An 18,872-nucleotide genomic window follows, 5' to 3' on the forward strand; every position below is an offset into this window, starting at 1 on the left:
AATTAAAAAATGGATTTATTATGAAAATTCAGATAAGATTCTCATTATTACTTCTCATAAAAATTAAAGTAATTTTTCGGAATCTTCTTTATTTACGTACACTCCTAAAAATGGAACAAAGGTGAAACGTGGAATAAAACAAAAACTATTTAATAGACAAGCATGAAGTTAATTCAAGAAGCTGGTGTGACTTTTCTAGATCACACAGCAAACGATAAAACAAAGATATACAAAAACACATGTATTACGACCTTCACATTGCGAAAGACTAAATGGGTCGGAAGAATATACAATGGAAACATCACTCTAATAATATGTATGCTGAAATGTATGCTTGACAGCGGTGAGGCAAAGTGGCAATAATGTCCTTGATCGCTTGTGGCAATAGCAGCCATTGCTGTACTAACGCATGTCGGCGCTCGTGAAGGATGCCTGCTATCCATTGTCCCAACATGTCCCAGACATGCTGTAGGGTATTCAGGTCCGGTGACTAACTTCATTTAAAAATAAAGATTTTGTCTGCAATTCTTAGGGGAACAATTTTTTGTCCCATCTAGCTTCTGATTCTACATTCAGTTCCTTGTACTTCAAAGCTATTTAAATAGCCGAAATTTCAACTCCTCCAAACTAATGACACAATTCCTGGAAATATTTGAAGGCCGCCGTCAACAAATAATACAATTCAATGAATGTAATCTAAGCTAATCATGTTGCAATTAAACGCATTTCCAATTTTGGGGGGCGAGAAATTCCCCACTGTGAAAGAAAGAAAAATTTGTTGTCTTTCAAAATTAGATAGTAGATTTATAAATTTTACCGGATTGTGTGACTGTGCGTCTTTCTGTATTTAACACCTCGAAATTCGCAAAATTCTTTTAATTTTTCTATTACATTAAAAATTAGAATATTTTAATTAAAATTATATTTATATCAAAAGCTAATTAACAACACCACTGTGTACGCAGCCGAGCGCAACATGGAATGCTTTACCGCAAAGCATCTGCAATGTATTTTAGCGGTAAGTTAAACTACAAGCGGAGGGAAAGTCATAAGCGCTTGTGATCTCCTGTTATTTCTCATTTTTGTTCTGAAAAAAAAAACTGCTTATAATAAATAAATCGCTCTAAATTACGCCATTCAAAAATTAATGGCTGTCTTATGATTCTTACATAACGCTTCACTCAGGCACATACGTTTCAACCAAACATAGTTTCAAATTTGAAAACCGAAACTTAACCAATAACTGAACTAAAACTATATCATTCCGAACCGAACTTTCACCTTGGATATATTGCATTCTGCCTTTCGCGTCTTTCCTAGCAATTCGCTTGCTATTTTCTACTTATTTCTCCATCTAAATGAATTGTTTTGAAATATAAAATGGCACAAATGTCATCAAGAGCAGGCGCACAGACTGCAGCAATTACGCTTCGTAGTTTCTATTAAGAAAGTGCTCCTCAAAACATGAAATTTGTTTGATCATTCATGCTCGTTAAGAAATATATTCAGTCGGCTTCAATGACTCTCTGTCTCTCTCTCTATATATAAAGATAGATAGATGCATGGGTGTATTTATTAAGTAGTTTTTGAATTACGTCCTAGGTAAAAAAATTGTGAAAATTGATAAAAGTAAAGAATTTTAATAAAATTGTTATGTAAAATTAATTAGTCCATTTTTATGAAAATATTCATTAAAATTCAAGAATTGTCAATTGAAAGGAAATAATTGATTAAAAGTATTATGTAGGTTATTTGGATTCCAGTTCTATATTGTTGACACTCTGCAGATTCACCTTATATCAAAATTTACTTAAAAAAGTCTATAAATATCAGTAAATTTCAAAAGCATTTACCGATGGATAAAAAATAGAAGGAAAGGTAGGATTGGATTGGATTATTGTAATTTGGCACAAAACCTTTCAAGGTTATCTGCGCCAGACAAATGGTAACAATGCAATTAGTCATTTGTAGAAACTTCCAGCTTAGGTAAAAAGAGACAGATTACAATCTATGATAAAAGCTGATATCTTTTAAAAAACAGGTTAAAGTCTATTATAAAAGCCAATATCTTTTAAAAACAGAAACAAATTACGATGATGTGTTTTTCCAATTAAATTTCCTAAGTCCAGTTCTGAACAATTAAAATGTTTTTGGCGAAAATAATTAAAACTCTGGCATTCCACCAAGATATGATGGACTGTCATATCTGCATTGCAGTTTGGGCAGCTGGGATTCTCTTCTCCCTTCAGAAGATACTCATGGGTCAGGCGACAATGGCTAATTCTCAGTCGAGTCAAGAGGACATCTTCCTTTCTATTAGCCATACATGGCCAGTATCCAATGGTGGGTTTTACATTTCTCAGCTTGTTATATACTTTGTCATCCCATTGCCTCTGCCATTTGCTGAGAATTTTGCTTTTGACAAACCCTTTGATGTCTGCTAGTGGAATCTGAAGATTGTACATTGTGGTTGCAGTTTTAGCTGCAATATCCGCCAATTCATTCCCCTTAATGGCAACGTGTCCAGGGATCTACGAATAAAGAATCTGGTATCCCCGAATTTTTAAAGAATGATTCAACTTCAGGATTCTGGTTGCAACTGGATGAGTACATTGAGCATGATTTTCCAGTGACATTAAGGCACTCATGGAATCTGTGTAGATAATAAATTTTATGTATTTTTGTTTTGAAAGGTAAGTCAAAGCCAGATGGATTGCAGTAAGCTCAGAAGTAAGCACAGAGCAAACTGTATGTAATCGAACCCCTACTATTGTTTTCTCTGTGACGAAAGCGGCGCCAACATGATCCTGGGATTTTGATCCGTCTGAATATAGAGGGATATATTTCCTATATTTGTTTCTATGTTAAAAAATATCTGCTTGTAGATGATTTCATTAGTTTGTGATTTACTCCAGTGTCGAAAAGTATCCAGAGAATGGATTCTCCAATCCTCCCAGGGAGGAATTCCAAAAAAATCCTCCACCTATATATCTATATTAGACAAATTATACTCCTCCACCAAAGCACTCATCCGCAAAGCCGAAAAATGGGACACATGATGGTCGTGCCTGATATAAACGGGAGTATTGGTCATTAAGCAATTTTGACCGCGTAGAATTTTCGGTTTGTGATAAGACTTTGAGATAATGCTTAAAACAAAGATTTTCACATCTTAACCGCAGGGAGGTCTCGTTACTTTCCACATATAAGCTTTCCACTGGAGAAGTTCTAAAGGCACCAGTGCATATCCGAAGTGCTTGGTGATGTATCGGATCAAGTTTGGCTAATACTGAAGGCCTTGCCGACCCATAAATGATTGATCCATAATCTAGTTTTGAACGAATGAGAGCTCTCTATATAAGAAGTATTGAGCCTCGATCAGCACCCCAAGAAGTATTTGACAGTACTTTCAGAATATTCATAGTTTTTAAACATTTCTCATTTAGACAGTAATATGGGGAAGGAACGTAAGCTTATGGTCAAATATCATTCCTAGGAATTTTATTTCCTTTTCTACAGGAATCAGCACATCTGGCAGATAAAGTTCGAGGTCAGGGTGAGGAATTTTCTTTCGACAGAAATGTACACACACAGTTTTTTGAGTAGAGTATCTAAAACCATTTTCCTGTGACCATTTAACAATTCTATTGAGAGATGTCTGCAGTTTACACTCAATGTCTTTCAGGTCTTCTCCCTGGCAACTGACTTGCAGGTCATCGACGTAGAGCATACCCTGGACTGCTGGAGGCAGTTGTTTTAAAATAGAGTTAATTTTTATACTAAATAATGTAACACTTAATACACTTCCTTGCGAACGCCCTCTTCTTGATGGAACATGTCAGAAAGTGTATCGCCTACTTCACATGAAACTTCCGATCCAGTAGGAAATGTTTGATGAATATATCGGCATGTTTCCTCGTAAACCATTGTTATATAGGTCACGAAGGATACCGTATCTCCAGGTGGTATCATAGGCTTTCTCTATATCGAAGAAAATGGAAACATAATGATTTCTTCTAACGAACGCTCTACGGATACCTGTTTCTAAGAGTAGGATATTATCGACAGTTGCTCTTCTTTTTCTAAAACCGTTCTGATAAGGGGAGATACAATTATTTGTCTCTAAATAATAGACCAGACGAGTGTTGACTATTTTTTCAAAGAGTTTGCAGAGGCGAGGCAGCTAGTTAGAGCGATGGGACGGTAATTTGATGGATTAGTAGGATCTTTTCCCGGTTTAACAATGGGGATGACAAAAGCTCTTTTCCAGGCATTTGGAAAGACTTGTTCCTTCCATACTCTATTGAAGAGAAAGAGGATGGCTGCCAATGACTTGGAAGGAAGATGTTTCAGCATAGGATAGGCAATATCATCTGGACCAGGACATGAATTTTTTGTCTGCAACAGAGCTCTTTTCAGTTCAAGCACAGTAAAATCCTGATTATATGGTTCAGTATTGGAAGAGTTGAAATTAATTAGTTTTTTTCAATGCATTTTTTTGCGGAAAGAAATTCAAGAGGGTAGTTACTACTGTGTGAGACGGCTGAGAAACTCTGTCCAATAGCGTTGGCAATTTCTTCCCTACTAGTAACTGTTTCACCACTTGTCTTTAAAATAGATAGTGTGTGCTCTTTGTAGATACCGGACGCTTTCCGGACTCTCTCCCAGACCTTCTTACTCGAAGTTGAAGAGCTAATCGAAAACACATACGAGATCCAAGAATTCTTCTGACTTTTCCTTCGCACCTGCCGAGCTTTTGCTTTAGCCCTTTTGAATATTATGAGATTTGATTCTGAAGGATATCGCCGAAAAATGCTCCAAGCTTTCCTTTGTTTTCTGATGGCATCCTGGCATTCAGGATTCCACCAGGGCTTTGGGTATTTTGGCTGTTTTACCGACGTTTTTGGTATACATATATCAGCTGCTTGAATAATTTTACCTGTAATGATCTTCACAGCCTGATCAATGTGCACATTCTTTACTATTTCTTCAGTAAAAAGAGCATAATGTAAGAAAGAGTCCCAGTCGGCTTTGTCCAACAAAAAGCGTGGTGTTCTAGGTATAAACACACTCCTATTTCCTGTAATGCTTATGATAATAGAAAAGTGATCGCTATTATATAGATAATTCTCGACATTAAGGAAACAAAATGGCAAAAGCTGTGGAGAAACAATAGCAAGGTCAATGGAATGGAAGATCCTTGTTGGCTGATGAAAATAAGTGCTTTCTGCGTTGTTAAGGACACAGAGACAGTGGTCGGGGAGTAGCTGTTCAATTTGCTTCCCTCGTGGGTTTGTGTCATTACTACCCCACAAGGGATTATGTCTGTTGAAATCACCGACTAGAATAAACGGAGCTGGTAGTTGGGCAATTAGATCCTCTAAATCTCTTAAATTAATGTTCTCATTAGGCGGGCTGTAAATACTGCAAACAGTAGTCAGTGTTTGAATGCTCAACTGAACTGCAACTGCTTGGAGAGGAGTATCCAAAGGGAGAGCACTCGAAGGACAATTAATTGAGGTAAGTAGACAGACACCACCACTTGCGCATTCACTGAATGTCTTATCATTTCTTATCATCGAGTCTCTACGTAGCTTTGCAAAGTTACCAGGTTTGAGGAATGTCTCTTGTATCGCTATACAAATAGGTCGATATTTATTAATAAGTTGCTTAATGCCATCAATACCCTGATAGAAGCCCCGGCAGTTCCACGAAATGAGAGTAGCCATTAGAATTGTTTATTGCTTCGATGCTGTTTCTTTGTTTTGTAAGGTAGAACATTTTTCGAGAGATCTCTGCTTCCATCTGTTTCCATCTCAGATTCGATAAAGTCTGAAAAGGTCCCTTCAATAGAGCTTCGGCTTGAGCTTCTCTTTTCTGAGCTTTTGAGTTTCTTTTTTGAACTCTCTGTTTCTTGTGTTTTTATTTCTCGACTTTCTATTGTCTGTTTGGGAGGAGGTAGAAGAAAATCTTTTTCTTTGTCATTTGTTTTTGGTTCAGGTATCTTCTTCTGTGTACTATGCGATATTTGTGTACTTATTGACCGATGTGATTTAGTGGCTTGTGCATAGGAGACATTTGCTTTTGATTGACCCGTGCTAAAATGTTTCTTAGCTTCAGGATAGGAGATTTTTCTTGTAGTCTTAATATGCTGTATTTCTTTCTCTTCTTTCCACTTAGGGCAGTTTCGTGAGTATGCTGGATGATTGGCATGACAGTTTGCACATTTTGGATCAGCTACACAATCCTGACTTTCGTGACCACCTGCAGAACAGCGAGCACATGCCAGGTTTCCCCGGCATGCGGCCTTCGCATGGCCAAACCGTTAACACTTGAAGCAGCGCAGTGGGTTCGGCACGTAAGGTCTGATGGGACAATTCAGGTTACCTGCCTTAATGGCTTTCGGTAGCTCTGGAGATGAAAAAGTCAGAATAAGATGTTTTGTGTTGACGAGTTGCCCGTCTCTACGGACTTTTATTCGGCGGACCCCACATACATTTTGCTCAGCGAGTTCTTTTGAAAGTTCATCCTCAGAGACTGATATCAAGTCTATTTCCGAAATGACACCTCTTGACGTGTTCAAAGACTTATGTGGGGATACAGTAATAGAATGTTCCCCCATTTTGGTCATTTTTAGGAGAGAGGAAGATTATGCATCAGATCTAGTCTCGATGAGCAGAGATCCTGAACGGAGCTTTTTTATGTGTTTTGGCTCGCCTGCTGAGGCCACAATATGCTTATGGATGAAGAATGGTGATAGATTTTCTAGCTGACCAGTAATAACTAAGAACTTTGGACATTTGTTTGTGCTAATTAAGGTCGAAGTGCAAATTCTTTTAGCAGCTCCAGAATTTTTCGTATCCATATGGTTAGGAGAAGAAGTTAAAGTTTTCATATTGAAAAGAGAGAAAGTTTCGGGCCCGACCGCCCCACCCACCATGGAGCCCAACAAGGGAACATAGATCCCTGTGTTAGGGCTAGCCGGGCCTATACGCAAACTGAAGCCCCACAGTCGGCTTTCCCAAAAGCGGAGACTTCCGAGAGCTTATCCCCTAGCCATTGACCAATAGGACTAGTGACCAGCCGATTGACACTAGCGGGGACAGCTAAGTGCCTCTCGTTTTAAGTAGAAGCAGAGGCCAAAGTAGTGTGTTGGGGACAGTACCTCACCCCTCAACTGCCAGGATCCTCCTTTCCCACCCTACGGGTCACCATGCAAGGTAAACGCATAGGCGGTATTCTCACCATGGTGAAACAGAAACTAAGAGTAGTAGCTGCATCTCACAGTGAGCCCCAATCTCCAGTAGAGGAAACCACAAGGGAGAAAAATAGGAGAGAGAAAGCTAGACAAGAGGAGAGGAAAGAAAGAAGAGGAAAGGTCACTGGGGGCCCCGGGAGTGTGAACCCGATCACCAAGACGGCAATCCCCTGAGGGTTTTTCACCTGCTATGCTTTAGCTGGGCATGTTGGAACGGCCTTCACGCCTAGGGTGGCCCTACCAGGAGCTATACTCTCGACGTACTTCGCCCGTTCCGCCCAGTGACACCCCCCGCCACGTTGAGGCAGCATAGCAGGACTTTGGGGGGGGGAAGGTAGGATCAGCCTGTGTTTTTCTTATATTTAATCTGCAAACCTATCTATAAATGGTGTTTAATCTGTAAATTTGTATTTAATCTATAAACGGTTTTAAAGCATAGTTGTAAGCACGAATCTAAGAATGAAGAGTAATTTTAATTTTAAAATTTTGTACATCCTATAAAAATATTGAGCTTAGCAACGATCAGAAATCAATACATAATATTAGTGTAATTTTATAATTTTCAATTCATCTTTGGACAAAATATTCTACCTGAGATATAATTTTAAAGTTTTCTGAAATACTAGACAATTAAAGAAGAGAAAACACCAATTAAAGCTTAAGCAGTAAAACATTTTCTATGGATGAATTTAAAAAAAAAAATGAAAATGTATAGAAAAACTTTAGCTTTACTTCGACTTTAAGAATTTTCAAATAATAAATTTTATATAGCATTTAATTCAAATATTCTCTTCAGATATTATAAATGTTTAAGCTTTTCAAAGAAAAAAAAATAATTTGCAATATTTTCGTATATTTTGCAAAGTGTAAATCTTTAAAAGTGCGTAATCGCATCTCTATTCTACATCTTTTCCACAGTCTCTGGCTTATTACTATATACTTGATTGTTTTAATTGATTGTTTTATTGTTTAATTGATTGATTGTTTTTGATTGTTGATTGTTTGTTTGATTGATTTGTGTTATTGATTGTTGATTGTGATAACATTGTTTTGTTATAGTCAACAAATGTATTTTTTTATAGTTTGGTTGATAATGAATACTTCTTTGATCGGCACCCAAGATCTTTCAGCGCTGTCCTCAATTTTTACCGTACCGGCAAACTCCATCTTGTTGAAGAAATGTGTGTCCTGGCTTTCAGCGATGATCTAGAATACTGGGGTATCGATGAACTGTACCTTGAATCTTGTTGCCAGCACAAGTACCACCAAAAGAAGGAACATGTGCATGAAGAAATGCGGAAAGAGGCGGAATCCCTAAAACAGAGGGAAGAAGACGATTTTGGACATCGAAGGTGTTCACAATACCAAAGATTCCTATGGGATTTGCTAGAAAAGCCGAATTCTTCACTAGCTGCTCGGGTATGGTTGAATTTCAATATTACGTTTTACAGTAAAACGTAATTTTAATTTTTATGCATGTCATTTCTTCAGAATACTCATTTGGTCTTGTTTCCTTTCTGCTTCTGTGCTTGAAATTTCTCTTGGCTTGTAAATATTGCAGTTATATGAATTGTATTTTGTATATGGCTTTCATACTAATTTCCAAATCTCACCATTTGGTAACTGAAATATTAGGAAAATGTTAAAAGATGTTCAGCTTCATCTTTCAAGCGATTACTGTCGAAAACTTGTTTTATGGCAGTTGTCCGATGGCTACATTTTCTTTTTACATTCCTTACACTGGCGTACTTTGATTGTTTCATTGTTTAAATTTTTAATAGTCTGAATAATTTATTGATTATTCTTAACAGAATGTTAATTTAATATTTTAGGATTTTATTAATAATGCTAAAAGGATGTTATAAATCAAGTTCGCTTACCTAAGAGAGCTGTTACTTAGATGCATCCCAGTAAACTATGGTTAATAGAGCTTTTATTGAAATGACATAATTAATTCCAAATAAGTATAAATAAGCATGGTTTGTACTGTTTTCAAATTCACTGCATTAATTAATCAATTTTCATCTTCTGATTCTTTTTTTAATTCCATGATCTTGTTACAAAATACGTATGGATTGTATTTTGACGGTATTGAAGCTATATAAACATTATGAAGTTCGAATCTAGCTATTACCGCTAACACACCTCATATTATAAAGTTAGGACTAATTTTAATTTAAATAATTTTTACTGTTGAGAATGGCACTATCTTTATCCTCTGTTAATAAAAAATGAATAACCTGTAAGCATTTGAATTCACCGCGCTATCTAAAGACAGTGGCACGTAGAGCTCCCAAATTCTGATCACACAGTCCTGCACTTGGTGTACATGCACCACTAAGTCCGAGTTCTGAATTTCAAATATAAGTATTTATTTTATATATTGGAGGAATTTAAAGAATTTCATATTTGAAGAGATTCATAAAATCAATGCACATGTTGTTTCCGCATGTATTTCTATAATGAAGCACACGTCTTTTATGACCTCCAGGGTAACAGATAAAAATTTGAATATTGTTATAGGACAGCGTTTCTCAGTCTTTGTTCAAGTGGAAATGACTTTTAGAAATTAGAATGTTCTCCGGACCACCTGACGCTTGTCTACTTCAAAAGCAGTTTTTAGCAACTGTAATTACCACTATACTTATATTTTTAAAATGAAATGAATTAAAATTCATTTAATTTTATTTTCGTATTATTCAGTTAATTTAATAGAAAAAAAGCAATTTTTAATAATTCAAGGTTATTAGAGTTTGAATATTCTTAATCATAGTAACTAAAAATTAAATAAATGTTGACATATGAATGTGATGGATGAGACTGCTGATTCTTGTGCAGCTATTTTATATTTGGGTGTATGCTGATAATCTTAAATCGGCATATGCATCAAGGTCATGTCAGTACTTAAGTTTTATTTAAAATGATGATGAAAACCCTTTCTGACACAGATACGTAAAAGCAAACTGAATCATAATTTTTAAGTGCCATTGTACACTTCACTACATTCCGTTTTTACTGGTAATTAGGTCCAGAAATTAATCATATCTTGTGCTTGAAATTTTATTTTAAGTCCAATGTCATTCGAGAGCTCAATTAACTGTTTTCTTTCATAGAATGATAATTTGTTATTTTCAGTATCACAACGGAATGGATCACGAACCCGTGAAAATTCGTCATATTTATCGCTCGAAAAATAAGTTTCAAACTATGATCTCAGAACTTGGAGATGCGAACATATGTCACTGCATAATTCGTTTTCAATAACAATGCAATTTTGTACTAAAAAAAGATTCTAAGGTTATAAATGGTGAAAAATTTCTCTTGTTTATACAACTAACCCACAAACCAAGTTCCCTCTCAAATCCCTTTGTAAGTTCTCATACGCATTGAGAACAATCAAAGAATTACTTTGTAGACAGAGATTTAGTTCATTTAGTTTTGAGAATGTGTCCGGAAGGTATACCAATGTACTCAGCCACGTGTCATCAGCAAGAAATGATGTAAAATCTTCGTTATTTCATCAAAAAGTAACACGACGTGTTTTAAATCTAGGAGGACCAGAGTTTGTGATACACTGGCTTAGAATAAAAGTCTGAAATACTAAAAAAAAGGTAGTTTTAAAAAATGTTTGTTATATAATTTTCAAAAAGAAGCTTTTTAATAGATATATTTGCGATAATTAATTAATATTATTTTTGATGCGTTATTTTATTTTTCAGTGCATGAAGGCATTGTATTATTAAAGTACATTTAGTATTATTACAAGTATAAGTATTTATTACAAGGCATTGTATTATGTAATCTCATTTTCACTGCTACAGACACCGTCGTCATCCTTGCTATTATGTCCTCCTTATTTTGCTTGTTTTTATCACTTTAATGTGAAAATAAATAAGTCTTATTAAAAGAAATGTTTTTTTAAAAAAACTTAACATTGCGCTGGCATTAGAATTGACAGGAAAAATTAAAAATTTAAATGAAAGACTGTTAATGAAAAAGAAAAAAAAAAAAAAAGAATTTATAACATTTAAATGCATTAACAGAAACTGAAAATTCATAGAAATAGAGAAACATGCATACACAATAAGAAAAAAAGTTATGAAAAGAAGTTTGTTTCTGGTATAACAACAGCTTTGGATCAAGTAAATAGAAACGATATATTCGTTTATTTTTATTCCATTCTTCTGCAAAGCTTTAACAAACTTTTATATAGATGAATGTATATGTTTACCGCAATTATGCTGCATATGTTTCCTTAAAAGTAATATAAAAGGGGAAATTAATTAGTTCTCAGTTATACTATTTGCATTTTATCCCTTTTGATTATTTATAGCATATGCTATCTGGAAATCGGTTTCAGTCAGACGTACACAAGTCTCGAATAATATGTCTGAGTTCACTTTGATGCGCTCCCTTTTTAAAATAAAACTACTTGTTCACTGAAATCTTTTCATTACAATTTTTGGCAATATATGCACATGTTTATGAAATGGTTACGATTTCGGAATTTTTAGTGCATTCCGGAATCATAATTCCGAAAATGAGTTAATCAGAATCTACATGTAAGTTTGTTTATAGCAGTTTTTATGCACATATCATTTTGCATCAATTATTTATATTAAAATTTAGAAAGTGAAAAATTTCTTTAATCTCAAACATTTTTCTAATATATATTATATACGTATAGGTTTTGGGCTCATGTTTCATTACTAATTATTTCCAAATATAAATTTATTCCCACATGAAAATAAATGTTGTCTGCTTTAGTATTAGCAGTCATGGCTATGTTGTTACGAAAGCTATGTTTAAGAAAACATTGGTATAATACTTTACAAAAGCTGCCCAAGAGTTTTTAATTCAATACAATTTTTATTCTTAATGTTTTATGAGTATGTATTTATTAAAAGAAATATGAAGAAATTCTTATTATTTCTTATTTATTAAAATTAATAAAATTTGCAAATATTCACATTTGTGGCTACGAAACCACCGCCATCGGGATAATTTGTGTCGAAACTGTAAGAAATTAATACTTTAGCGTGTAATACGTTTAGGCATATAGCACATGCATTTTTGTATCAAAGCAGATTTACCAAAAACTATTTTGAGTAAAGAATGTCAGTTCCATTGTTTATGAACTACTAAATTCCCTGCCTTAATGAATCACGCTGAATTACCTAAGAAATCAGAAAATACGAAGAGGGCATAAGAGTTTGATATTATGTATGTTCGTGTTATTACCTTTCGTGAAAGTAACTGATTACTTAAATTCAAACTCCACGATTTTGAATCTCTACCGCTTTTCTATAGTTAACTGTAAAATTCTTAATTATGTACGTGAAAAAACGTTATCAGTGATAATATTAATATTTTAGAAGCTGCTTTATTTTTTCAGAGATTTCTTCATAAAAGCAGAGAGATTAAAAATATAAACCTCATTCCTTTTGTCACACATCATGTATAGTAGAGTCAAATTTGACTCTACTATACATGACGCGTTTGAATAATTTTTACGTCTCCGAGGATAGAAATGATTTAACTGCACTAAATTTTCACAATTTTTTAAACAAACTGAATTATGTAATCCTCTGTGGCACCTAAAATTCAATTAGAAAATGTAATAATTAAAACTGCATGTCTAATAAGATCAGTAGCCTAATTAGAGACAACAATAATAAAATTCTTGAATTGGCATTGTATAATTTTAATATTTTGTGAGCAATAAAAATCGAAAGGAAGTATGGACAAGTGTTATTTGATATTAAAGCAAAGTCTGTACATCAAGGAAAGTAACAAAAGTTGCTCCTTTATAAATGCTTCATTGAAATAGACGGAGTACGCAAAATTCATCGCAATCTTTTGCAATGATTTTGGCTATGAGTATTTGACATAGTTACCAGCAGACAGTTTTGTAGAATAGCTATTGGTGTTAAAAATGAGTTGCCGTTATCAAATCTAGAAATTATGTTTTTAGTTTTTAGAGCTTTTTAAATTAATCTTAAATTTTAAAACTTCTTTTTATATACCAAGGCAAAGTTCTTGCCATTTACAAGTTTTAATGGAATCCTTAACGAGGGACTTGGAGATAGTGAATAAAAATACCTTACAAAACACAACAAAAAGCTCTCATTGTGTGTACCGGCATACCTCTTTTCAATTCTCAAATGCCTTCAGAATTACTTTAAACAGCTGCAAAAAATCTGAATCCGTCACCAACTTGTCTCGTCCGAGTGACTCCATTCATTGCCTTTCCTGCTGACGACGACTTTGGTGGATTTCACGTTCACAACAAAGCTCTTAGCATGCGCAATCTCTTGGAAACATAAAAATAGGATTTTACCGGCTGGAGAAAGCGTTTTGAAAGTATTTCGGAGGACTGCATTCTGAAAAGGATTTGGTGGGACCTTTTTTTATCTACAAGCAGTAAATAAAAAAACATTCGTGGAGGATATCTCATGGATAACCGTAAGCTCCTAACCTCTCTTCTTGAGATCAGAACTTTAGGAGAACTGCCAATAGTCTCGAAACAAAGCAAATAACGCAGAAACGTGACAGACATCACTGAAAAGGCAGAAATATTGTTTTAAATACAATGATTACACCATCACTTGTAGTATATAAGGAACTTTTGAAGTCTTTATATCTTAAAAGGTATCGACTCCAGTGAAACCCTGATTAATTAATGTCTTATTTAACCAAACTGTAAAATGGAAAAGAAAATTGAATTACTGACTGAGAAAAACTCCACCCATTTTTAACTTTTAAAATTGTTTTACAGTATTTTCATTGTTTTATTCTATAGAGATAAGTACATATTTTATAACTGTATTATGTTGGGAACTGAGAATCTATGTTTTTGAGAAGAATTTACTGGTTCAGATCACACACTATCAACCAAGTATTGCTAGGATGCATTCGCAAGACGATTGTACATTTTGCGTTTACCCGAGCTATCAACTCGTCCGGTAAAACAAGTAGACTCCCGATTTTTCATGACACCTCACTATCTCTGTATAAATCTTCTAACCTCCCGTATTTCAATTAATTTTAATTTTGATCATATCTTTCGAATGCATATTGAGAGGACAGATTGATAAATTAATGTCAAAACCAAAAAATGTCATTAAAGATAATTATAATGGCAATTTAAAAAACAAATTAAGGCAACAACATTGTCATCTTTTAGTAAAACTTGAATTATTCAAATATCATTTTTAAGTTACTTTCAGTTATTTTTCTGATTAATTTTTATTTGATCTGATATGTTTTAAGATCACAGAGGTAAGCGTTTTTTCTAAAGAATCTAGGCTTATTTATTAAATTATTATATTTAATTTTGCTTAAAATGTATAAATGATATATCACTATTTTTGTCCCTACGATTATGTGCATGTTATATATTAAATTTATTTTCATCGGACTTTTAAAAGCCTTTTGATAAATTAAAATTTTCTTTCCTATTGGACTTTGATGGGTATAAAGTTTTAAAATTTTAGTATAAAGAAAATTGTTCCCAAATTTGGGTTAAACTTTTCTAAGTTTAATTTATTTTGCTTTAAAAGAATGTTATTACTATTTAAAGTTATCACTAATTGTGAACCTGATTTTAAATCTAATTTGTCCAATCGAAATCCTCTGGATATCGTAACGACGTGTAGCCCGAAAACCTCCCAGTTTTTCATATTTCAAAGGTGGCAGCTGTGGGTTACTTTAAATAATTTAACTGCGGAAAAATATTATAGCTCGTATTTTTCATATTTCAAATGTGGCAGCTGTGGCTTACTTTAAATAATATAACTGCTTAAAAGTAGTACAGCTCATATATTTCTTTTGAATCTTGCAAATATATTTGTTTTCAACCATGCTAATAGATTTACTGTGTTATCATAAAAACGAATATTAGTTGGACTGCATCGCCATCGTTTGAAAGAGATTCTGCTGCCTCTTTCGTACACTAATAAGAATGAAGGCATCATAATCAATTATAACCTTGATAAAATTATGCCATATTATAATACAGTAAAATACATGCAAATTTAGCTAGGCTTTTTATTACGTATGACTGGCAGTATAATTAAAATTTGAAAAGTAAACTTGCTGAATATAACTGACATTTTATATTCAAGCTGTACTTTTGGATATACGGATAAAATTTTAGAAATTTAGAATTAGCCAACACTTGACGTATTTTTAGTTGAATTATTATGAAAATTACACTTTCAAATTAAATTTCAGTAAAAATGCGTAGTTTTTATGGAATAAAAATGTATTATTTTCGAAAGAGGTAAACGGAATTTTCACTTATTCAGCCAGTGTTTTTGTTTTTCAAGAAAAATGAATTATGAATAATTACCACACTCATCCTTAATTTGTAAATACAGTCCAAATTAAATTTCTATTAAGCTTTGCTTTCTTTGCTTTAGTAATTACTTCTAAATGATACACTTTGCTTAATTATTTACATATTATGTATGTAAAAGTAAGTGAATCATCATAAATGTGTTTTGGCATAATCTTTCATTCATGATATTTTATACAGATAATTAGGATAATGTTATACAGAGAACGTTTACACATTTTAAAAACAGTCGTGATAAGAAAAAAATCTACTGTGTTTTGAGCAGTGTTTGGACATTCATAATTCTAAAATTTATCATACGTAATGTATTTAATTACCGTTTGTTTTTAGAAATGGCTATTGTAAGCAAGTTTCGGATCGAAGGCTTCATTTTTGTTCTTTTGAAAGACAAGTATTCTTATAGTAGAAATTAAGAATACTTTCTAAATACGAAATAATATTATTCACTCTAAAAATAAAAACTACAAAGCATTGATATCACATGGAGAAATAACTAACGAATATCCGAAGAAAGCATGCTAGACTTTTAATGTTTCAAATATAAATTCTTTGGTCTCAAAAGAAAATTAACTATTGTAAAGAAAAATCGGAATGTCTTAAAATATGCTTCATTAGTTATAAACAAAATGATAAACAAAGATTTCATAATATTTATTGCTGCCTACCTAGGACTGCTGTTGAACTCACAACATGCTGTAGGACTCTTTTCATTAAAACCATTTAATTTTTAATGCCTTGTGAATTTTAATGCAAAAGAAATATAAAGAAATATATCTCAATGGCTATAAGAGAGTTCTATTAATACGAAAAGTTCGATTTTTTCATTGAATAAGAAGACCAAAAAATTGCTTAACTTGGTTTCAAACCAAAATGTTTCATGAAAGAATCAGTAATTGCCTCAAGCTTCTCCTGCAAGAATAAACTAAAGTTAAAAGAAGTTTGAAATAAAAAAAGTCAAAGATCAATGTTTTATATTTGTATAATAATATTTTAATTGAAGCATCTGAAGCAGTTCCTATTTCATTATCCATATAACCCTCAAAGATACTTCTTTGAGGGTTATATGGATCCTCTAAAGTCTCTAAAGATCCTCTTAAGTCTTCTAATGTGCCACCAATAGACAAATTTATCGTTGAAATCATAAAGAGAGCACATTCTAAATGCATGGACTATGGAGAAAATGTAAACAACACGGTTTGAATGAATGAATTGTGAAACGCTGTAGAAGAAGGATGATGCAAAATATCAGTTCAGAAATCTAGAGCAGCAACCAGTGGTTTGCTTACTTCCAAGCAATAAACGTCTTGCAGGCACACACACACACATACAAAAAAAAATAATAATGCTATCATATAACATGTCGCCCAGTTTGGAGCAACGCTATTGATTATTTCTAAGAATTGCATGATAAATATTCGTTGGTTTGACATGGCTGATTAGACAGTGGTACAATGTTTAATGACTGAGACAATTCTATTTTGTGCAGATCTGGTGCTGCTAATGATAGCGCCCCCACGCTGATAAATTTGTGGAAGGCCTGATATTACACTGTGAAATCTTTATAATTACATAAAATGTACTTAAATTATTTGAAACTTTTTGTGGTTATAGATGTATGTAATTTATGAATGCAAAATTTAATATAATATGCTACTATATGTAAGATTTATTTCATTACTATTACTGTATTTTAACAATACATACGCCATTTACATGAGCATTAGCTGGAGTATTTGCAATATAGTGCCAATCACTGAAAACAACAGGTCTAATGAAAGAGCTGTCGAACAGAACATTTAAGATGTGTTTCTATTTGCAATATTAATCATAATGCAGAAAGCTCAACTCAGTACGTAAACAGCCTCTGTACTAGCATCCATTTTAACTCTGTAATTATAAAGCTTCTAGGTGAAGATTAAACATTATTTATTTTATATAGAAAATTTATTTTTACGAAGTCTACTTTACGTTAGCCAAATGCCAATTATTTCATACTTTGCCGAAACAAATATTTGTTTCGCTTTAGAAAGAGAAAAAAAAAACAATGAGCAAAATAAAAAGTTCTCATAAATTGATTATTGTTTGGCAAGCTAAAACCCCTTGTTAGAATCTTGAGCCAAAACTGTCCCATAATGTACCAAAGTTGGCGCCGAAGCAAATTGTTGACCTAAGTTAACAAGGTAACAAGTGCATCTCAGTGTCTGTCTTCACTTTAAAAAATATCTTCTGCGAAGTAAAGTATTTTGTCATACATACAAACTCTGAAAATTTAGTAAAACTCGGTTGCTTGTTTTCAAGCTAAAAGCGTTTTCAGAGCTATCTACCTAATTTAAGACTTATTAACAAAGTGATTTATGCATTGGAGAAAGTTTTATTACCGCGTTATGTTATTATAGCAATAAACTAAACGTTGCTCTAGTAAACGTGTGCGTAAACTGGCTAATGGACCTTTAAATTCAAAAAAACAGAGAAAGAATATAAATGAAGTTCTCAGATGCTTTAGGAATGGCGTTGCTTGAGGAAACCAACTCATTCTATTAAGCAGGAAATACTGAGCTTTTTTAGTAAAAATTCAATACGTGGATTTTTTTATGCTTATGGTAACAATGTAATCTTTATCAAAATGTAGTGCTAATAGTCATTTTACAGAAGCTTTGGAAAAAGCATACATTTGCATACATAAAGATAAATACTCATACCTGTAACCATATGTTTTGAACTGAAAGAAAACTTCTTGTGGAGCAAGTACAGTAAAATCTTGGTTTACAAACTTAATTTAAACATGGCATTGCCACCAAAAAGGCTTTATGCTCTAGCTTGCCACTGCTTTATCAGGGTGATATCATTATGGGAAAATTTTGCCTTTTACCCGATTTTGCGCAAATTTCATACATCAGAGAACAAGTATTCTCTTTTTCTAAAGTGAGTTTTACCATACTTGCCTTTTAAGTTGCTTATAAAGTTGTAGTTTACTTGTTAAGTGCATTTTTATAGTCATCTTTTAATTTCTCTATGTCTTTATTGTGAACGTCTTAGGCCCTGGTTTTGCGAAGAGGCACAATATCACAGATGACCAAAAAAAATTCCTGTCAAAGCCTTTAAAGTCTGTATCTGGTCATATTTTCTCCAGGCCGCATTCATGGTCCTGTAAGTCACCTGCTAAGGAGAGTAAAGCAATGGGAAATACTGAAATGATGTTTCCTGAAGTTCTTGAAAATTAATTATGGATAAGACCGCCTCAAAACATCTTTGAAA

At 33.4% G+C, this 18,872-nt stretch overlaps 1 protein-coding gene across 2 annotated transcripts in view; it reads left to right on the forward strand.

Moving 5' to 3' along the window:
- Positions 1-18,872, forward strand: part of LOC118193217 (potassium voltage-gated channel protein Shab-like) — a 370,422-nt gene that overhangs the window by 172,821 nt on the left and 178,729 nt on the right. For both annotated transcript variants that reach the window (XM_085820568.1, XM_035364277.2), the window contains exon 3: positions 8,341-8,677. In XM_085820568.1, coding sequence (XP_085676694.1) covers positions 8,341-8,677 — 337 coding nt within the window. The remainder of the gene's footprint in view (positions 1-8,340; positions 8,678-18,872) is intronic.

This window comes from Stegodyphus dumicola, chromosome 7, assembly GCF_044657685.1.
Source record: "Stegodyphus dumicola isolate Sdum_Otavi_A_Nest chromosome 7, ASM4465768v1".
In the NCBI taxonomy this organism is placed as follows: Eukaryota; Metazoa; Arthropoda; class Arachnida; order Araneae; family Eresidae; genus Stegodyphus; species Stegodyphus dumicola.